A 25,000-nucleotide genomic window follows, 5' to 3' on the forward strand; every position below is an offset into this window, starting at 1 on the left:
AGGAGTCGAACCTTGGTCCAGGAAACTTGTATTAACATTGACATACCACTTGTAAATACAAGTTTCCTGGACCAGGGTTCGACTCCCGGCCGGTCAGAAGCTGTTGTCTTTGTGTGATTTCGGTTGGGGCTCTGATACCGAGGTCGTTAAGAGAATCCAGAAATTAATGTATCAAAAATATATGGCTTATTTGAATATGAAAAAAACACGTCTATATGTGCAAAATTTATCATATATATATATATATATATATATATATATATATATATATATATATATATATATATATATATATATATATATATATGTATATATATACATACATATTTATATTACTATACTGTATTTAATGTAATGTATAATGTGTTGTGGTAATTGAATAGAGCGTTGAAGGTTCGCAATCTATGGCCTCCAAGTCTGCAATGTGCTCATGGCCAGATGTTTTTTTATTAGTGTCCTCAACCTTACTCTCATTATGACCTAAGGATTTGGATTTCTGGGGGAGGGGTCAAAGGTCTACCTACTGAATCACCAGGAACCACTGCCTGGTCATCAGTGGTCCCAGCCTGGGTGGACGGGTTACTGATCGGTCTCTAGGACATTGTAAAACAGCTCAATGACCTGACCCTTGTCACTGTCACTCAATCATAATCTGTAAGCTTTATGCAGCTCTCTCTCTCTCTCTCTCTCTCTCTCTCTCTCTCTCTCTCTCTCTCTCTCTCTCTCTCTCTCTCTCTCTATATATATATATATATATGTATATGTGTATATATACATACATATAAATATATATATATATATGTATATGTGTATATATTCATACATATAAATATATATATATATATATATTATATATATAGATATATATAAATATATATATATATTATATATATAGATATATATATGTATGTATATATATATATATATATATATATATATATATATACACACATATAGATAGATATATAGATAGATAGTTAGATATATAATAATCTCTCTATTGACATTTCTCTTTGGCTAGCATATGCATAAAGGATATTTTCAAGTCAATATGTCAATTTTGGTCTTATCTTACATCTAAATAATTCAATTAATTACAAGAGGTTTCAAAATTTTAAGTATTAAAATATAGATAAAAATCACGGTTTGAACAACATTAAATAAATATTTGTTCGACGTTGTATAATAAACCAACTAAAAATAACGTATTGGAGACAGTCCGATACGCTCATTATGTATTTCAATTATAAATATTCATAGTTTAAGGTTATTAAAACCGGTTATTCCACATTAAAACATAAGAAAAACTATTTAGAACTTAATTAATATATCGCATTTCTTTGAATGATCAGTGCAAAACTTATTTTTCAAACTTAAGTTATTATTTTTATACATTTTAAAGTAAGTAATTAAAACAAAATAAAAACAATATTAACTTTGCACAATTGATTAGCATTGTTACAGTTGGAGTTGGCTGAATTAGAAAATGTCATAATATTGCTTAGAAAATATTCGTCAATAATAAAGAGTAATATATATATATATATATAAAATGAAAATATTTCCACTCCGTAATATTAAAAAATAATAAAAAAAAATTAAGTATATATATAATATATATATGTATATATATACAGTATATATACAGTATATATATATATATATATATATATATATATATATATATATATATATATATATATATATATGCCGTTTATTACTACACCTTCAATCTGACATCATGTGCACTCTAATAAAAAAAAATGAGGATTTTTACCTTTACCTGCTATTTTACATTCCAAAAATATTGCACCAAGGTGATACAGTTGATTTTATCATTATATTATTATTATTATTATTATTATTATTATTTTTATCATTATCATAATTATCATCATCATTACTTGCTAAGCTACAACTCTAGTTGGAAAAGCAGGATGTTATAAGCGAAGGGGCCCCAAAAGAGAAAAATAGCCCAGCGAGGAAAGGAAACACGGAAAAATAAAATATTTTAAGAACAGTGACTACATGAAAATAAATATTTCCTATATAAACTATAAAAAAACTAGCAAAACAAGAGAAAGAGAAATTAGATTGAATATTTGGGTCGAGTGTACCCTCAAGCAATTGAATCGCAAAACTTCAATTTTTGAGACTATAAATTCAAGAGTATATGAAGAAATCTATATATCCTTCCATACATACTGTATGTATGTAAGTATGCATACCATGGTAAGCTCAGAACACGAAAGCGAAATTGCAGCTATAAAATTTATGGTACCAGAGTCCATTTTCGATGAGATTTAAATAAGGTGACTTCTAATTTTAAGAAATTTAGAGGCACTTCACAAAACAGTGGTAATCTTATTTAAGTAGACTACGATAACTAAAAAAAAAAAAAAAAAAAAAAAAAAAAAAAAAAAAAAAAGCAAATCTCTTGTACCTTATCACCCCATTCTCGACTGGAGATACTCAATCAACTTCTTTTGATATCTTATGTATGAGCAATCATCTTGCAATCCAATTCTATTCCTATAAAAAAAGAGGTAAAGAAATGAAAGGCTGAAACTGAATGTGATGAGCTCGCTCTTCAATATAGATTTCGGGATATGGTATGCATAGAAAAATTCCTTTTACTTCTGAAGGAAAAGCTGTTAAACCTTCCGAGCCGTGTCATTACCTTCAGTGAAAATTGAGACAGGAAAAAATAATGGAGTATATTTTACATGTTGCACAACCTTGATTGTAATTTGTATTTGGATCATTACGGCCTGAATATCTCTCTCTCTCTCTCTCTCTCTCTCTCTCTCTCTCTCTCTCTCTCTCTCTCTCTCTCTCTCTCTAAAGACGGCGCAATCTAGTCAAAATGATATCAGGAATAGCAGTCAAATGTTTCTTTGTATCTTCTTTCTTACCGCTTACCCTACATTAACGGGTCGGTTGCCTGATACGTCCTCTCTAATGCCTTCTATCAAAGGCATCCTATTCCACCAATGTTTTTCTCTCCCTATCATCCTTCACCTTATCTTGCCACCTAATTCTATTCCTACCTCTTGATTCCCCCCAACCACTACACTAACAGGTTCCTTGTAAGCCCTCTTCACTTCTTCCCCTCCATCCATCCTCAACAGGTGTCCTCACCATCTCGGTCGTGCCGCTTATCACTTCTGTAATCTTTACTACGCCTGCCATTCTTCTTATTTCACAATTTTCCAATCTTTCAAGCAGTGATATTCCCATAATCCACTTCAGCATTTTTATTTCACTCTAGCTTTGCTTCCTCTTTTCGTCTTAGACCTAAAGTTTCCGATCCATACATTAACACTGGTCCTATTACTACTGTGCTATAGATCTTGACATTTAGCTTGATTGATTTTTTCTTACCACATACTACTATTGCTACCTCCCTCCTCTTCCACCAGGCTGCTTTTATCCTATTCTCAAAATTAGCCTCACATCCTCCCTCCCGCCCTACAGTAGACCCAACGTACCTAAATTATTTCAAATGTTTTATAACCGAGCCTCTACTTTCATGTATAGCTATCCTGTTCCTACTTTCCTTACTACTCACCATAGCTTCAGTCTAATCCACATTAACTCTAAAGCCACTCATCTCCAAAGTCTCTTGCCTCTCTACAACCATTCTCTGTAAGTCTCCCCTATTGTCAAATCATCTGCATATAGCAACTCCCACAACTCTTCATTTCTGATCTTTTCGCTTAACACATTCAAAACCAGCACAAATAAAAAAGGGTTTAATGCTGACCCCTGGGGAAATCCAGCACTAACTTCAAAGGTTTTTGTTTCAGGTGTTATTACTTTTGTCCTTGTTTTTATCTCTACCATTCTAACAATCATCTTCGGGACTTTTTTTCTTCAAGCACCAGCACATAATTTCTCTTGGTATTCTATCATAAGCCCTCCCTTGATCTACAAAAGTACAAAAGAGCTTTTGGTTTCCCTCTAGCCTCTTTTCCGGTAGCCTTTGATAGCATTCAGAGTCCCTGTCCCTCTAATGAAACCATACTGATGTTTCCCAATCTTTGCAATCTATCATCTAGTACCCTCTCAATAACTTTCAAACCATGCTCTGTTAATTCAATTCCCCTGTAGTTACCAAGTTCCATGGTATCACCTTTCAGGTTATATATAGATACAATTAGACACTGCTCCTAGTCATTAGACAATATTTCCTCTTCCCATATTGCTCTTAATAAATCCAGCATCCATTCTTCCTCTTCTGTAGCTAGTATTTTGACCATTTCATTTTGAAACTCATGAACTTAGTGCTTTACCACTTTTCAATTTACTGTCCCCATTTCACTTCTGCATTCCGTATCTCCATCACTTCAAGTCTGAAATTTTACAGATATCCTTTCCCTGTTCCTGGCCGTTCAAATCAGTTGCCCTACAGCTCTTCCAATAGCTATACCTACTTTCCTCCTAGAATCTTTTGCTTTTGCCTTGCTCTCCTCTCTCTCACGCCACCACTTTTCTCCTTTCGACACACCACATCCGCTGGTTCTTCCCAATAATTCCTCTGAAACCCCTATACATATCTATATATTTTCCACTCTTTTACCCAGTTCAATCTCTAAGTTCAACCTAACCAGTCATCTCTCTCGCACAATCCTCCTAAATTGTTCGCCCTTTTCTCCAATAAGGTCCCAAACCTTCATTCTGAATCTCTTTCTCTTCTTAGGTTTTCTACCTCTTATTCTAAAATACATCACTACCAGTCTATGATATTCAACTCATGCTTTCCCCTTACCAGGATGTAATTCTTAATTCTAGATCTCTTTCTCTTATTGGGTTTTCTACCTCTTATTCTAAAATTCATCAGTACCAGTCTATAATAGCTAACACATGGTTTCCTCTTACCAGGATGTAATCGATTTGGTGTTCCAGTCCTACACTTTCATGGGCTATCAGATGTTTATCCAACTTCTGAAACCAGGCGTTCATACATGCCAATTCACAATTGAGCCATCTCTAATATATACTCCCCATATTCATTTCTTATTCCACACCCATGGACCTTCTCATATCCAACCCTTCTCTTCCCCATTCTGCCATTCATGTCTGCTCCTATGATTAGCTTCTCCTCCTATTTCATGTTCTAATAGCTACCGTAAACTCTTGTTTCAATAATTAATTTTCTTCTTCTTGGCAAGCCATCTGAGGGGCATATGCTGGAATTATATTTACTATCTGATTCCCTATTATCATTGGAACCTTTAAAAGCTTATCATTTATTCTCTTTACTCCTAACACTTTTTCCTTTCAGTTATTACCTATTATGACAACAACAGAATTTCTTCCCTCTCGTATAATTCCTAGCAAATTACATATTCTTATCGATTTACTTTGTTCGAATAGACTCGTTTTTTACGTAAGTAATGATTTCCTTAGTCGTAGACTACCTTTGCCAAATGAGGAAGCAATAACAAAAGAGAGAGAGAGAGAGAGAGAGAGAGAGAGAGAGAGAGAGAGAGAGAGAGTTTTTTAGTCGTAGACTACCTTTGCCAAACGAGGAAGCAATAACAACAGAGAGAGAGAGAGAGAGAGAGAGAGAGAGAGAGAGAGAGAGAGAGAGAGAGAGAGAGATTCAATCCCTTCAAAACTCTTTATCCTAAAAGAGATTCAATCCCTTCAAAACTCTTTATCCTAGAAGAGATTCAATCCCTTCAAAACTCTTTATCCTAAAAGAGATTCAATCCCTTCCAAACTCTTTATCCTAACCTGATCTAAATTTATTGAGGTAGCGCTGAGATAATTATTCAGTAAATATCCAAAGAAATAACAAATCTCGGTACACAATTATTCTATCATTTATGACGTGTTTTTATGTCCATATGCATAAATCATGAAATAATACATTAATACAATCCTCAATTTACTCCTCATAACCACTCGGTTTCCTGTTACCTTAAAATGTAATTAATGCTGCTAAGGGCCCTTCAACTTAGTATCATCCATCAAAGGCTGGCCTTAACATATTCTGTACTGATGTATTTGGTCGAGTATCTAAAAGTGATTAATTCCAATCACATCCTTTTATCTAAAATTAGACCTCCTTTGTCCGACTTGAAAGTATCCGGGACCTTTACTGTTCAAAATACTACGTTCGCCTGCTCTTCTACTTTTATGAAGTAACGATGAACTAATTATGTATCCACACTCATATTACTCATTCTTTTTTTTTCTTTTTTTTTTTTAAAGAAGTTTTACTTTTCTAGAAGTACACTCCAAAATCAAACCATTGTTCTCTAGTCTTGGGTAGTGCCATAGCCTCTGTTCCATGGTCTTCCACTATTTTGGGTTAGAGTTCTCTTGCTTGAGGGTACACTCGGCCACACTATTGTATCTAATTTCTCTTGTTTTGTTAAAAGTTTTTATAGTTTATATAGGAGATATTTATTTCAATATTCTTAAAATATTTAGTTTTTCCTTGTTTCCTTTCCTCTCTGGGCTATTTTCCCTGTTGGAGCCCCTGGGCTTATAGCATTCTGCTTTTCCAACTAGGGTTGTAGCTTAGCAATTAATAATAATAATAATAATAATAATAATAATAATAATAATAATAATAATAATAATAGAACAATTTCGTAAAACATAAAAATAGGAACTGCAATAGAATCATATTAATAAAAAAAATTCCACGGCACTACACTTGTTACTTAATTGGAACAGCCAATGTTTTCTGAAGCGAAATTTAGGTGAGCTTACGGGGAGGGGGGAGGGGAGTCACGCACACTTAAATTTGTCTTTAAAAACATTGCTACAATATTAGACCCTCTTCCAAAAGGAGAAACCTGCATTATAGTTTATAGTTTATGTATGAAAGATCTAATTCAATATTGCTTCTGTTCTTAAGATATTTTATTTTGATATGTATTACTTCTCTTGTAGTTTATTTCCTCGTTTCACTTCCTCACTGGGCTATTTTTCCCCTGTTGGAGCTTATGGGCATAAAGCATCTTGCTTTTCCAGCTAGGGTTATAGCTTAGCTAATAATAATAATATTAATAACAATAACAATTATAATGATAATAATAATAATAATAATAATAATAATAATAATAATAATAATAATAATAATAAATCATCTCCTCCTATGCCTATTGACGCAAAAGGCCTCTGTTAGATTTCTCCAGTCGTATAAAATAATAATAATAATAATAATAATAATAATAATAATAATAATAATAATAATAATAATAATAATAATAATAATAATAATAACAAGTTCGTAGGATTAGTAAGTTCTACTTGCTCTTACAAAGAATTACTATATACATTCTCTTGAGGTGGCGAGTTCTCATTCAAAATGCTACAATACTATGCAAGTCCCATTGATAGTGCTATTGGTGCTAGTACGTTTAGGAAAGTATATAGTAAAAATCTAAAAACGCCTTTAACAGTACTCGAACTATTCTGACTTAGCTTACTATTACTTTTCTGTTTGTGAAAATATTTATATTTTTTGTCGAGATTTATTCATAAGTTATTTCTGCATCGATTTGCTTTTTTTATATATATATTTCCAAAAAACGAGCATTGTGCATCATGGAAATGTCTTATGTACATATTGAGGTATGTTAATAACAATAATTATACTAAAGTCGTATACAGTAGTCACATGAGTCCCAGAGGTATATCTTAAAATATTGTTGGGATAATATTTAAATGTGCGTTTAAGGATTTGTTTATATAAATAGAATATAAATAATAATAATAATAATAATAATAATAATAATAATAATAATAATACCAAGTAGCGGAATAATAACAATTATAAATATAACGATTTTAATAAACCAAGACGAAAAGTAATGAGAATTATAAAATAATAAGAGAAATAAAATAGCCATAGAATAAAGAGAAGAATAACAATTATTATGATAAAGAGCGTGTTAATGTAACTCAGATAAATCTAATGTTTACATCTATAATTTTGTATTTGCCGCATATCCCCAATCACTTCTTCACATAACTATAGTTTATCAGCTAAAAGGAAATATTTATAAAGAATGGGTATATCATCCTACAGGTATGTACAAATGCTAAGATCTTTAGCACTTTCAATTTCCAGTACCATATCACTAATGTGAATATCATCTTCCTTTATGGTTATACTAATGTGGAAGGTTCATGAAGAATTGTCCCTTTCACGTATAAAAAAATAATCTGCTTCTGAAGCTAAAAGGCTAAAATGGACAGGACTAATAGCAGGTACTAAGGACAGAAGACAGAGGTTGGTAATAGATGGTAGGATGGAGGACCCTCAGATCCAGGGTGGGAGAGAAGAGGACTGGAGGGTAGACCCAAGTGGACTAGGTTGAAAAGACAACCTACTGTATAGCTAACATGGATCTATACGACCACAGTCGCAAATAGATCTACAGTATATACTTGCAAGGTTCTTGGGCGAGAGACAATGAATCAAAAATGCGGCTCGAGAGTCAATCAATTATGTGTGTGTGAATAATTAACGAAAGATTGTTGGAGGTCCTTCGGATACATTCAGTTTACGCTGTAGAGGCCTGAGAAAGTGTCACGTACAGTCCCATAAATTAATTACAATATCAGTGCGTGTCTGTGCCTCTGTTTAATGATGACTATTAAGAATTTGTCAAGAACATACATGCTACGGGGAATGCAAAAGAGATCGATGCCATTTGCAAGTCCAACACTCAGTGTGCATACTGAATAGATTTTTATCGGCAAGGCTTATACTTTCATTTGAGAAGGCTCAGTCTTACCAGCCACATACACAGGGTCAGTCTTACCAGCCACACACACAGGTTCAGTCTTACCAGCTACATACACATGTTTAGTCTTCCCAGCCACATACACAGGGTCAGTCTTACCAGCCACTTATACAGGTCAGTCTTACCAGCCCATAGGTTCAGTTTTACTAGCCAGATACACAGGTTCAGTCTTACCAGCCACATACACAGGTTCAGTCTTACCAGCCACATACACAGGGTTAGTTTTACCAGCCAGATACACAGGTTCAGTCTTACCAGCTACATACACAGGTTCAGTCTTACCAGCCACATACACATGTTCAGTCTTCCAAGCCACATACACAGGGTCAGTCTTACCAGCCAGACACATAAATTCAGTCTTACCAGCCACATACACAGGGTCAGTCTTACCAGCCACACACACAGGTTCACCAGCCACATACACAGGGTCAGTCTTACCAGCCACATACACAGGTTCCGTCTTACCAGCCACATAAACAGGTTCAGTCTTACCAGCCTCATACACAGGGTCAGTCTTACCAGCCACATACACAGGGTCAGTCTTACCAGCCACATACACAGGGTCAGTCTTACCAGCCACACACACACAGGTTCAATCTTACCAGCCACATACACAGGTTCAGTCTTACCAGCCACATACACAGGTTCAGTCTTACCAGCCACATACACATGTTCAGTCTTCCAAGCCACATACACAGGGTCAGTCTTACCAGCCACATACATAGGTTCAGTCTTACCAGCCACATACACAGGTTCAGTCTTACTAGCCACATACACAAGGCCAGTCTTGCCAGCCACATACAAAGGGTCAGTCTTACCAGCCACATACATAGGTTCAGTCTTACCAGCCACATACACAGGTTCAGTCTTACTAGCCACATACACAAGGCCAGTCTTGCCAGCCACATACAAAGGGTCAGTCTTACCAGCCACATACATAGGTTCAGTCTTACCAGCCACATACACAGGGTCAGTCTTACCAGCCAGATACACAGGTTTAGTCTTACCAGCCAGATACACAGGTTCAGTCTTACAAGCCACATACACAGGTTCAGTCTTACCAGCCATATACACAGGTTGTCTTAGCAGCCATATACACAGATTTAGTCCTACCAGCCACATACACAGATTAGGTCCTACCAGCCAGATACACAGGTTCAGTCTTACCAGCAATATACACAAGTTCGGTCTTACCAGCCAGATACACAAGTTCGGTTTTACCAGCCGGATACACAGAACTACTCAGAAAATCGCCTTAAGGTTTAAAAGTAAATGAACAACATTTATCAAGACATGAAAATTTCATCAGAAGTACCATATGTATAAAACTTCATCATCATCATCATCATCTCCTCCTACGCCTATTGACGCTAAATCCCTCGGTTAGAGGAAGTGCGTCTTTTCACGCGTGGGTTACCCACTACCTCTGTCATCTATCCCCGCAAAAGCTGTTTGGTTACTGTGGCAAGTTACATTTCCTCCGAGGGAGGTTTGCCAGGAACGCCTGTGTCCAACTGTACAATAGGCTACAAATATTAACGCTTGTATTTTGTATTTAAGATCATTAGTTCCCCATTGTCAAATTACCTATTCCAAACTACAATACTCTTTATAAACTACACTCCAATGTTTATAGGAAATTGAAGAGGAGTATAGACAGGACACAGTTGTTGAACGACTTGTTATTGTTATTATTCCCTGAATGACAAATGTTAACAAATCTAATTTTCTCCTAACTCGACACTGTTACTGGGAACTCATGGATTCACGATCACTTCGATCCGAAGTCCGACTGAAACATGTACTGAAACCCGTATGTATTCATTACTAATATATGAAATTTTCCGTATGCATTTCTAGGATATGGACAATCCAAAATCAAACCATTGTTCTCTGATCTTGGATAGTGCCATAGACTCTATACCATGGTCTTCCACTGTCTTCGGATAGAGTTCTCTTGCTTGATGGTACAGTTGGGCACACTATTCTATCTTATTTCTCTTCCTCTTGTTTTTTTTTTATCTATGAAATATTTATTTTAATGTTGTTACTGTTATTAATATATTTTAAATTAATTGTTAATTAATTTTCTTGTAGTTTCCTTATTTCCTTTCCTCACTGGGCTATTTACCTTGTTGGAGCCCTTGTGCTTATAGCATCCTGCTTTTCCAACTAGGGTTGTGGCTTAGCAAGTAGTAGTAGTAGTAGTAGTAGTAGTAGTAGTAGTAATAACAACAACAATAATAATGATAATGGTAAAATGACATAAGACTTAGATAAATGGTAATGATAGCTATGCATAAAAAGAAAACCCATCAAAGTAACTAAGTAAAGAATTCGTCAGTTAGGCTCGGACCAACCCCAACCGCTGTTCTTATTGATCGATCACGTATCATTATCCATCTATATCTTATCTACATCGACCATAATAAAACACAATGGAGCTTTACTTCGACGACGGAAATCCCAAACGGCTTTTCACACAAATCTTTCACCTACGCCACTTGTGATGTGTACAAATTGTCATCGTCTACATTTACACACTTACTGTCAGAACACCTATTATTTGCGGGTTACTCGGAAGCCTATATTTTACGTAAAAGCTTTTTTTTTTTTCTTTCCACTTTTATCTTATATCGAAGATACTCATGAACGAAGCTATCTTTAATGCATCATTTATTCGAGGAAGGTCTTTGATTAGCTATTGCATAATCATATATCTGGGCCCAGGGATAATCATTACCGTTTTACAAGGACCACAATAGAAATAAAAGCCATGATTCTTTCTTGTGCTATCCTTGACCGTATTGTGCATGTCATGGAGTATAATCATATACGCTGTATTCTTGAGTTTAACCATGATTCATATAACTACTGTATTTCGATCTTACTGCTTTACATATATAACCCTGTAACATGTGCAAATGTGTTGAATAAGTCTATCTATCTATAATAAAAAATTCTTTTAGTTTTCTCTGGTGTTAATAAAGCAATTTGAAAAAGAATTCTAATCAACAATTTTACGTGCAGCTGCAGTTTCATTTCATCACAGGAGATTAAATATATATATATATATATATATATATATATATATATATATATATATATATATATATATATATATATATATATATATATATATCAGATATTCTGAGTAATTATATTATTCGGTATAAACTTCCAACCTTTACACACGACTTATCAGCGGGTGGCTGGAACATAATAACTGGTTATTTCCGTATTGAGAGATACAGATCAGAGACTTTATAGGAAAAATATCTCATCCTTCAACATGAAAAATGTCTAATTTCATGTTGGTCCGTCAGGCGACCCTATCATTTAATTTGTGGGGTATATTTTAGGGACACAACTGTGATGTAACAGTAACCCAGAGGTTGATGGGGGCATAATTTGAACAACAAACAGAATGCATTCTAATTTACAATTTCTATAAAACTTTGAATTAATTCTTTTTTTTTTCTTTCATTCTTTTATTTTTCATTTCAATGTCGATAACATTGTTTTTTTTTTTAATTATTTATACAAATGACGCGATATCGAATCTAAATCACTCACCTATTTTCAATTTGTGGTGACCAATCTGCCGGACTGGGGTTCGAGTCCCGCTCAGGCTCGATAGTTCATTGTGTCTGCAACCTCACCAACCTTATGAGGTAAGGAAGGGGGATTTGGAGGCGCCTATAGGCTTGGAGGAATAATATATATATATATATATATATATATATATATATATATGTATGTATATATATGTATATATATGTATATACTATATGTATGTATGTGTATATATATATATATATATATATATATATATATATATATATATATATATATATATATATATATATAGTCAGACACTTACTTTTCACCAAATAAATATTTACAGTAGAAAGATATGCACGCACAGATCCAACCTTTTCCTAAATACTACCCGATGGTATCCAAGAGTACCTTTCGGGGTAACCCCTCTCACCAGGGTATGACTATTCCTTCTTCACTTGAGCGACAGAAAAGACATAAATAAATTCATATATAGTCACACACTTTCTTTTCATCATATAGGGGAGATCATCATAAAATTTGTAGTTTCGATTTTTTTGTGTTGTTTAATGTGTTTACTAAAATGTTATTCTCATAACTGTCATAAATCCACTTTTATCTCGCTAGGTCTTCAAGGGAAACGAGATTCGTGCTGATTGGCTCTTACTCTCTGACGTCACGTTTCGAGACCGCCTGCGCCAAGTTTATCTGCCTTTAAATAGCAAGGTGAGTAGACGCTATAGTAGACAGCTATATAAGGATGTATAATGAAATAAAGAGGGAAAACATGTTCGTCAATTTTAGACTTCCAACCTTTGGACCTACGATAGTCGCCTTTCAAAACATCAATTCTTTCCATATTTCGTTTTCATCAGAGGAACTACAGTATATTTAGTTTTTCTAAGTGCATTTTAAGATTATAAGAAAATAAATCTGTTGAATACAGTTAAAAAAATCGTAATTTTAATCGGAAATTCTCCGTAAAAATATACTATTCTCAGCCGTATTTCAGTAAAATATAGACGACCGTAATTTTACAATAATTTATTTAACGGGTTGGTGACCGTAATATCACTCCTTTGCGTCAATATATCCGTTGTTAAAACGGTAAATGCCTGGCAACATTTATTCCATGATTTTTACAGTTAAGTTTCCAGAGTGATAAATTCTAAGAGATCTATACTGGATTGCTTAAAACGCACAGCCTCCCTAACAGGTCACTGTAGCCACACTGGACACGGAAGGTGGCGGCTCTGCAGTTTTGTGGGAAACTTACCACGTATCCCCTGACTTCGACTTGAAAGAATCCAATCTGGGATACTGGATTCATAGAAACCCAAGTGACCCTCCAATACCGAACGAACTCTTCCTCGAGTCTTTCGTTGAAGGAAACCCGAAAAACTTCGTCCTCGAGTCTTTCGTTGAAGGAAACTCGAAAAACTTCGTCCTCGAGTCTTCCGCAGAAGGAAACTCGAAAAACTTAGTCCTCGAGTCTTTCGCTGAAGGACATTCGAATAACTTGCCATATGAAGCAAGGTACTCCAAATTGCGACACGGATTTATGTATTCGATGGAAGGCGATGCCTTCAGCAGACGGACGAACCTGATGGGACTTTACCTTCGTTGCGCTACTCTTCAGGTAAATTATTATTATTATTATTATTATTATTATTATTATTATTATTATTATTATTATTATTATTATTATTATTATTATTACTTGCTAAGCTATAAACCTAGTTAGCAGAATGCTAAAGCGCAGGGGCCCCAACAGGGAAAATAGCCAAATGAAGAAAGGAAAAAAGGAAAAATAAAATATTTTAAAAACAGTAATAACATTAAAATAAGCATTTCCTATATAAACTTTACGAAAACAAGAGGTAGAGAAATTATATAGAATAGTGTGTCTGAGTGTACCCTCAAACAAGAGAACTCTAACCCAAGACAGTGGACGTCCATGGTACAGAGGCTATGGCCCTACCCAAGACTAGAGAACAATGGTTTGATTTTGGAGTGTCCTCCTCCTAGAAGAGCTGCTTACCATAGGTAAAGTCTCTCTTCTACCCTTACCAAGAGGAAAGTAGCCACTGAACAATAACATTACAGTGCATTAGTTAACCCCTTGGGTAAAGAAGAATTGTAAGATAATCCTAGTGCTGTCAGTTGATTTGTGACCACTCAAAATGTTGATTACAACACATTTTGGGTTTGTGGTGGCCCATTTGGTAACGTCCCTGACTGGTGATCGCCAGTCGATTCCCGCTCAAACTCGTTAGGTCCTTAAGTGGTTGTTAGGGGGTTTGTGGGAGCCTATAGGACTACCTGCAGAGTCATCAGAAGCCATTACCTGGCACTCCCTGGTCCTAGCTTGAATGGAGAGTGGGCTTGGGAACTGATCATATGTATATATGGTCAGTCTCTAAAGCATTGTCCTGCTTGGTAGGGCAATGTGACTGTCCGTTGCGTCTGCCATTCATTAGCGGCATGTAAATCCTCAAGCTTTCATGACAAGTTTACCTAAACCAAATTGCAGCAATGGATGATAATACCCTAATAATAATAATAATAATAATAATAATAATAATAATAATAATAATAATAATAGTAGTAGGATTCATATTCATGCATGATTAAGGCGATGGTTAATTCTAAAAAAAAAAATCAAAGATAATTAGAAATAATCTTATTTCAAAAAAATAATAATAATGTTCCTATGACTTAAATTGAATGATTTTACACCATACTTGTTTCAAGATTTTTTTCTTTAACTAATAAATCTCTGATGAATGAAAATTTTAATAAATATCAACCTTGGCGTTCTTGTGGACATAAATTTAAACATTATGATACACTAAATATATTTCAATTCGTTATTTTCTTATTTTATTATACTTTATAAGTAGGAAAGCAGTAGGGGGATTGTGGTTTTTATCATATTTTCGATAAAAACGTAATAAAGCAGTGGAGGTATTTTTCAATTTATTACCTTATTACAGTAGACATATATCCTTGTTCCAATAATCTAAAACCAACTGTAACTATTATCGTGTCTACCCAATCCAATAGCTACAAGATCAGAGACAATATTCTTAAGACATTTTGGACACACGGTTCTAATAACTTGATGGGCTATTGCACATATCTTAAAACTCAATTCTTGCTTTAATAGGCAGCCAGTGTAATTCCCTTGGTATAAGAGTTATCCTTTCTAGGTGTTGAACACCTCTTATCAGTCTTGCTCCTCCGTTTATGTTTTTTTTTTTTTCTTAAGTTACAAGTAATAGAATATTATTAGTGATATAATATTAGTAATATATTATCATTATAATTATATTATTGAATATTAAACCAGGAGGAACCATTCATTGTGATCAAGCGCAAAAAGGACGGAAGTAAAGAAGTGACAGGAATCGTCGGATCTATTTTCACGCATCTTCAAACAATCATGAACTTCAGGTGAGCATTCGTAGAAATATGAAACTTAAAATCCATATGAAAAGAAATTATATTCAATATTTGTGATGTACTAAAAAGCATTCGAATTAAACGCTTCTTTTAGTATTATTGATCATCATTTAGAAATTACACTAAAGTAGTACTTCATATACCAATCGTCTTTACTACAAATAAAAGTAGGTGCCGGTTTAGTATGTGGCCTATCTTTTCTATTCTGGTTTAGTATGTGGCCTATCTTTTCTATTCTGGTTTAGTATGTGGCCTATCTTTTCTATTCTGGTTTAGTATGTGGCCTATCTTTTCTATTCTGGTTTAGTATGTGGCCTATCTTTTCTATTCTGGTTTAGTATGTGGCCTATCTTTTCTATTCTGATTTAGTATGTGGCCTACCTTTTTTATTCTGGTTTAGTATGTGGCCTACCTTTTTTATTCTGGTTTAGTATGTGGCCTACCTTTTTTTATTCTGGTTTAGTATGTGGCCTACCTTTTTTTATTCTGATTTAGTATGTGGCCTATCTTTTCTATTCTGGTTTAGTATGTGGCCTATCTGGCTTGTTAGGTTAGGTTAGGTTAGGTTAGGTCAGGTCACATACTAAAACAGAATTTCGTAGGCCATATTCGAAAGGTTGACCACATACTAAACCGGCACCTAAAAGTATCTATCGAAATCCTCCAAAAATATTTTTTTTGCATCTCTAAACCCATTCCAGTTCGAACTGCTATGAGGTCGACGCTTACGGGTCCCTGGAAGATGGCCAATGGAATGGATTGATAGGCGAGATTTACAATGATCAAGCGGACATCGCCGTGGCTTCGATAGACGTCACTAAGAAACGTAGCTTGGCCGTGGATTTCCCTATCGGCGTCGGATATTCAAAGTATGTAAAAAGAAAAAAAAAATAAATTGAAAATAACACTATGGCAATTTATTAAATTTTTTTTCTTGGTGTTACTGGAAGTACTGGTAAATGTACTACAATTAGTAATTCAAAGATTCACAAAATCCTTTTAGTAATTTCTTGATGTTACTGGATGTAAATGTACTACAATTAGCAATTCAAAAGATGGTTTTCCATTTGCCAAACCCTTCAACTGTATTATTATTATTATTATTATTATTATTATTATTATCACATGCTAAGCTATAACCCTATTTGGGAAAGCAAGATGCTATAAGCCCAAGGGAACCAACAGGAAAAAATAGACCAGTGAGGAAAGGAAACAAGGAAATAAATAAACTATATATATATTTATATATATATAATATATATACACACATATATATACACATATGTACAATACATATATATACATATATGTATACATATATATACAATATATACATATATATACAATACATATATATATACATATATGTATATATATATATATATATATATATATATATATATATATATATATATACAGTATATACAATATATATATACACAATATATATATATATATATATATATATATATATATATATATATATATATATATACATACGGCGTATATCATATACAGTACATATAAATTTATATATACACAATCACGTATAATAGCTATTCAAACCTTTTTTAAAACCAGGTACATCATGTACATGAAACGCCCGTCGAACAGCGACTTCATGTGGAGAGCCTACTCGAAGCAGTTCTCCGTCATGGTGTGGATCATCACCGTGGTGTTTCTCTTCTGGGTCACAATTCTCTTTTATTTGCACCTGAGGGTAACTAGCTTCCCCTCGCCCCTCGTCTTCTCCGAGGCCTCCTTCACAATCATGGGGTTCATACTCGGACAGGGTAAGTGCGCTTGTAAGTATTCGCTTTATGTAAATAATGCGAATTAGCATTAACTGCGGACGAATCAAGACATATTCGCCTACTACTATTGTTTATATTTTTATGATACGCGAAATGACTGCGCATGTTAAAAACTTTATGAAATTTAGACAAATCCAATTATGTATATATATATATATATATATATATATATATATATATATATATGCAGTATACATATATATATATATATATATAAAATATATATATACATAAATATACATATATATATACATATATAATATATACATATACATACATATACATATATAATATATACACATATATATAACACACACATATATATATATATATATATATATATATATATATATATATATGTGTGTGTGTGTGTGTGTGTGCGCGCGCGCACTCGCACTCGCGTGCTCTCAGAGGAGTCGTCTGTATTAGAAGATAACCCTGTTTCTTTTACATGCGACTTGAGTGAGCATGGAATTTCAGTTGTTGCTGTTACAGCACATAAAAGTAATCTAAATCGACTTGAAGCTATGTCATTGGTACATGTCGACGGGGTATTTGTCTCATTTAGATTTTGCTTTAAATAATTCATTTTCTAATTAATCCTATTCCCTCTTCTGAACCCGACGAATGATTATCAGACGTTTGGGCTTTCTCCAAAACCTATGATCTCTGCAAAATCAGAATTAGTATATGATACAATGGTCTCTACTTGATAATTATTCTTCCTACTAATACTATTATTATCATTTCTTTATATTCTCCTAAATTCAACAAAATTCACCACCTCTTTTGCCACGTAATTTTCTACCTAACGTCCATGCTGTTTTGTTCCTTTGCACTCAAATTGAGAAGAGAGAGAGAGAGAGAGAGAGAGAGAGAGAGAGAGAGAGAGAGAGAGAGAGATCCGACAATACCAATATATCAAGCTTCATTAAGTGCTGGTGGCCGATGTGGTAACGTCCCTGACTGGTGAACGCCAGACTGGGGTTCGAGTCCCGCTCACGCTCGTTATTTCCTTTGGTCGCTGCAACCGCAGCATCCTCGTGAGCTAAGGATGGGGGGGGGGACACTATAAGTCTATCTGCTGAGCCATCAGCAGCCATTGCCTGGCCCTCCCTAATCCCAGCTTGGATGGAGAGGGGGTTTGGGGTCAGTCTCTAGGTCATTGTCCTGCTTGATAAGGCAATGTCACTGTCCCTTGCCTCTGCCATTCATGAGGGGCCTTTAAACCATTAATCTGGTTACACCGAGTCACAGCCAGATTCAGTTCTGAATAATGACTGAAAGCTGTCTGAGTGCTCTCGGCCACGGAAGACGCTTCTAAGAAATTACGCTACATGAAGACCAGGAACATGAATTGTTGGAACGATTAACTAAAATATGTTTTTATCTCCGATTTATTGACAAAGAAAAATGAGAAAAAAGTCGTGAATATCAAAGTCCGATATATTTTAGCAACGACTAAAAATACAGATTGTCATAAAAAAGTAATAAACTACTCAATTAATCCAACTTGAACGCAATAAAATATAACATCTACAGCTAAAACAAATCGTGTAATATCTAACCAGACATCTGGGAAATAAAGCTGTAGTCTTTAACAAGTCTTCGACGTATTATAACCATTAATCAAGTTACGAATGACAGGTCCCGCGAGTCTCCATCTTTCATCTGGTTATTTAGCCACTCTTAGTCATTTCCATTCACAAAATTACTTTATAATGTCCAGAATGTTTTCAAGCCTGCGACTGCACGTTACTCGTTACCCTAACAAAAAGGTAGAGTATCAAAGAGAGAGAGAGCACAATTCATGTCCGATTTTCCTTTCTAGTTATTTAGTACAAATACGAATCTTAAATCAAATGAATACTCATTCAATTTCCAACAAAGACAAAAAATAAAATAAAAGAACACGACATGAATTTAGGCTCATTCTTTACAATAAGAAATATAATCTTTACATGCCTCAAATAATCATGGAGTCGATGAAGATATGATCATCCGGCAATTTTTCATAAATAAAAGTCTAGTAGCAGTCAAATGTACTGTGAATATCGTTTTCCGATGCCACATTCTCCGGCATTTCTCACGTACGTTATGGTGAAAAATCAACTGGTATAAAGAGAGGGACTAGTTTGATGGATTCCTGGTTAAACACTTGCAAAATATTACCTTCTCTCTAATATATATATATATATATATATATATATATATATATATATATATATATATATATACTGTATATATATGCATACATATATATATATACATACATATATACATATATATATATATATATATATATATATATACATATATATATATATATACACATATATACATATATATATACATATATATATATATATATATATATATATATATATATATATATATACATACATATATATATATATATATACATATATAACATATACATAATACATACATACATACATACACACACAATATATATATATATATATATAGATATATATACACATATGTATATGTATACGTGTATATATATATATATATATATATATATATATATATATATATATACACACATATATCTATATACACACATACATACAGAAGTCTCTCTTTAATAACGAGTCAACAGATGATAAACGTAATGAAATTTCTCTCCCTATTAACTAAACTAACAGGTACTTCGATTCCCCTGGAAAAAACGACCATCCGCCTAATAGCTTTAACTACGCTGATGACCCAAGTTCTCCTTCTGGTTCATTACACGAGTGATCTGATGTCCGGACTAACGGCTGGTCCTCCTCTCCCACGAGTCTCAAACCTACTGGAAGTAGGTGCCAACCCTGACCTCCAGCTGGGGTATATGAAGCACATTTCCATTGATGAGTATCTCAGGGTATGTGTTATCTAAAGGTTTTTACACACACACACACACACACACACACACACACACACACATATATATATATATATATATATATATATATATATATAAATATAAATATAAATATATATATATATATATATATATATATACTTATATAAATATATATATATATGTATATATATATATATATATATATATATATATATATATGTATGTATATATATATATATATATATATATATATATATATATATATATATATATATATATATATATAAAAAACACTGATATCGAATTTATAAAAGGGATAATTATCTAAATATTTTTATTTTTTCATTTATTTCAATACTAGTGTACGCAACCCGTCAAAATGACTGCTAAATATTTAGAGAAAAATGCACACATTAAACTCTTTCCATCCCCTCCCCCTTTCCTAACTACAACATGGCAGTTTTGACAATCTTTTAAGAGATTGGGGTTTCCAAATGTACCTCTCGGGGTACCCCATCCCACAAGAGTATGACTACTCTTCTCCTTACCCGAGAGACGGAGAGAGACCGAGTAGTTATACGTCTGGCAATGACGCTGATCATCTGCAGAGATCTTATATCTATTCATATCAACCACATTTATCATTATTTAATTTTCTTATCTATGAAACAATCCCTTTATTTAATTATTACTTCATTTACCCACATCTGTATTACCTAATACTATTACAGTACTTGCTTAACTACAAACCTACTTACAAAAGCAGAATGCTATAAGCCCGAGGGCTCCAGCAGGGAAAACAGCTCAGTGAGGATAGGAAATAAGGAAATGATACCTAGTGGAAAGTATCCACTGAACAATTTTAGTGCAGTAGTAAACCCTTGCGTGATGAAGATTTTTTTCGGTTTCTTTTAATGTTGTCAGGTGTATGAGGAAAAAGGAGAATGTGTAAAGAATAGGCCAGGCTACTCGGTGTATGTTTAGTCAAAAGAATTATGAGCCGTAACCAGAAAGAGGTCCAATGATGTAATATTTGACCCCCCAGGACCCCATAACTCTCCAGTAGTAGTATATCAACGGACGGCTAGTGTCTTACCCAATCTACTGCTTATACTACTAAAACATTATATTTAAGTGTTTTAAAATTCAAAAGCAAATATAATATTGTGCGTCTATCTATCATTTGAGCTGTCTTAAAACTTTGGCATAAAAATGTCTTAGTCACATAGATTAACACATTAAAGGGACTACCAATGAAAAATTAATAATTACTAGAGTTTCCCATACAATGATGCTTTTTATTTCTCTTTCAAACATCACAGAAAACGTAAATGTTGCAGACTCCAATCATATTAGGGTAACTCATGAAAATAAATCAATGTCACAGGGCTATTTCTCATTCGGCTCTTGGAAATTACCTTTCATAATAAAACGGTACAAATTGAGAACTAAGTTTCATAGTCATTGTGACTGATGATTGGAATCACTGAGACAATCATCTGTTCTCGATGGAAATTAAGTTATTTATGAAAACAGTCCATACTGTGTTTAACAGGTTAAATAAATTTAATAAGATCAAGTCTTAAAATATATGAAAAAAATACAATAGAATAATTTTTTTGTAAATGAAACGTCGATTCTAACTCGCAGATACATACAATATCCATATCTATACACTCGCACATATATATTGTGGGCCTATATATATATATATATATATATATATATATATATATATATATATATATATATATATATATATATATATATATATATATATATATATATGCCTAGTAGGAATGTATTAAAGTTTACGTTTTAGAATATTGGAAAAACCACACACACACATACACACACACACACATATATATATATATATATATATGTATATATATATATATATATATATATATATATATATATATATATATATATATATACATAATCACAAAAGCATTTGGCTACATAAAAATTAAGAGTAAAAAACCATGAAAGTAAAACGACTCCTTTCTATTTCTCTGAAGGATTCCTCAGTTCCAGCCTACCGGAATATTTGGGAGGGCATCCACGCAAGAAAACTGATCGACCTGGCTTCCACCAATGAGGACGGCTTCGAGAGGGTCCTAGACAACAAGAACTACGTTTACATGACAGCTGATAGAGCCTTTCTTTACCACTACAGTCAGGAGTGTCGTGTTTACCTCCTGCCAAACGCAAACTTTCCAACGCAGTTCACGTTCGCTTTGAAGAAGAAATCATCGCTCACGCCTGTCTTTCAAAAGGTGTAAGTGTTAGTATTAGCATTTTCAGAATTAATTAATTATAAAGACCGCGAGTAATTGGCAAGTATAAAATTAGTACTATTGATGTAGATGGATTCAAATAGCTTTAGAAAAAAAAAATGTACCTAATTCTGCATCTATATTGACGTATATTAGCCTTCGTATGAAGAAGGGTAGAATGCTTTCTGGTTTCACGATACACTCGACTACGGTATACAGTACATTCGACCTATTATACCCTCGACTCAGGCTGGCTTTAGCTTTCCGTATATTGTATCAGTCCTCCTACAGAAGGAATAAAAGTTAAAATATACATATATATATATATATATATATATATATATATATATATATATATATATATATATGCAGAAGAACCACAGGGAAAATGAAAATACGAAATATACGCTTAAGTCCTGACTAGTTTCGTGATACTTCTTCAGTCCTCTGAAGAAGTATCACGAAACTAGTCAGGACTTAAGCGTATATTTCGTATTTTCATTTTCCCTGTGGTTCTTCTGAATCTGAGCATCACCTTTTCCTGTGATTTTTACGCATATATATATATATATATATATATATATATATATATATATATATATATATATATATATATATATATATATACATTTTGCTATGGGATTGTGTGGGATCTATGTGTATATGTATGTATATATTTATACATACATACATACATAAATACATATATATATATATATATATATATACATATATATATTCATATATATATTCATATATATATATATATATATATATATATATGGGATTGAGTGGGATCTATGTGTATATATATATATATATATATATATATACATATATATATATATATATATCCAGACACTTTATTATAGAGAAGAGATGTCATATGTACAGTACCTATAAAAGTTTGAGTATACAATTATTGCGTCATTGTGCACAAATGACTTTCAAGTACTTCTATGTCAAAATTCTTTATCTACACCAGGTTACTGAGAATGCTTTCGTCTGGACTGATAGACAAATGGGAGCGTGACTGGACTCCAACGCTGGCCGATTGCAACACCTTGGAAACGTCACCCATCGAACTTATGGCAATATCGGTGCCCCTACTCCTCCTGGGATTCGGTTTAGTGACCTCTCTTCTCATTTTGGCTTTGGAAATCATCGTGCATAAGATGAAAGAGAATGGTTCATTTGGTTGAATGCGGAAGTTTACGTCTTTTGAGCGATTTTTTCCCTTCCAGACATTCTATGGTGTTGGCACTGCTCATCTATGTGTGATATATAGTTGATAGCTTTATTTTGCTCAAATTGAAAACAGATAATAATTTTTTAGAGATCCAAAATGGTTTCTGGAGAGTTTAGTATTGTATAAACAAATGCATACATTTCAAATGACGACAAATGAATCACTATTTAACAGCATTATATCAATGGTAATACGTTTTCGTTATTTCTCAATATAAAATAAGGTTGGTCTTTTTTTCTGCTATTAAAAACATTAACTTTTCAATATCAAAACATCTGTGTAAGTAAATATACGAAACTATGACGCCAAGAAGACGAGCGCTCGTGTACATTAATAACGTAAGGTACGAAAAAATGATAAAATTCATTACAAAATTACCAATGTAACTGACAACACTTCTATAAGCCATTCATTACAAACACTTTCTAAAGGGTGAAGCCACTCTAACTGGTAAAGGTTACTGATCTAAAACTATCATTTGCAATTTCTCACACAATAAAGCTTCTAGATTGCTGAAAGCTTACTAAAAATTACCATACGTTAACCATTGTTTCCTTAGAAATATAGAATGTTATCAGCCAGTATTGTTTAAAAGCCCAATAGAGATTTAGCTCATTACTGATGCTATTATCAACGATGTGCTATTTACGTAAACATTATTAATCAAATGGTGATAATCCATTATACATTGCTTTCTTCCAGTGCTTTGTTTGTTATGACAAACTTTAGCTATTTATTCACGATAGTATGACCCTTTACGACGAAATATAAACAATATTTATTAGCATTTATTAACAATATTTATTATTTATGAATATGTATTAACAATAAAAATCTATGATAAAATGTTTGGAACTGTATGTATGTACACTGGCACATATATTTGATATATCCAGATATTATACTACAAAATATGTGCACATTGGTATAATATATATAGGCTACACAAGCATACATTACATACAGTATACACACATACACAC

General features: G+C 33.3%; 1 protein-coding gene across 1 annotated transcript in view; it reads left to right on the forward strand.

The window, feature by feature from the left end:
• LOC137646678 (probable glutamate receptor) overlaps positions 1–23,970 on the forward strand; it is a 26,465-nt gene extending 2,495 nt beyond the window's left edge. Inside the window, exons 3-11 of the mRNA XM_068379785.1 lie at positions 12,963–13,061; positions 13,552–13,716; positions 13,828–13,974; positions 15,688–15,791; positions 16,502–16,669; positions 17,382–17,593; positions 20,287–20,504; positions 22,511–22,770; positions 23,754–23,970. Of these exons, the coding sequence (XP_068235886.1) occupies positions 12,963–13,061; positions 13,552–13,716; positions 13,828–13,974; positions 15,688–15,791; positions 16,502–16,669; positions 17,382–17,593; positions 20,287–20,504; positions 22,511–22,770; positions 23,754–23,970 (1,590 nt within the window). The remainder of the gene's footprint in view (positions 1–12,962; positions 13,062–13,551; positions 13,717–13,827; positions 13,975–15,687; positions 15,792–16,501; positions 16,670–17,381; positions 17,594–20,286; positions 20,505–22,510; positions 22,771–23,753) is intronic.
• The last annotated feature ends 1,030 nt before the right edge of the window (positions 23,971–25,000 follow it).

Source organism: Palaemon carinicauda, chromosome 9 (assembly GCF_036898095.1).
Source record: "Palaemon carinicauda isolate YSFRI2023 chromosome 9, ASM3689809v2, whole genome shotgun sequence".
Lineage (NCBI taxonomy): Eukaryota > Metazoa > Arthropoda > Malacostraca > Decapoda > Palaemonidae > Palaemon > Palaemon carinicauda.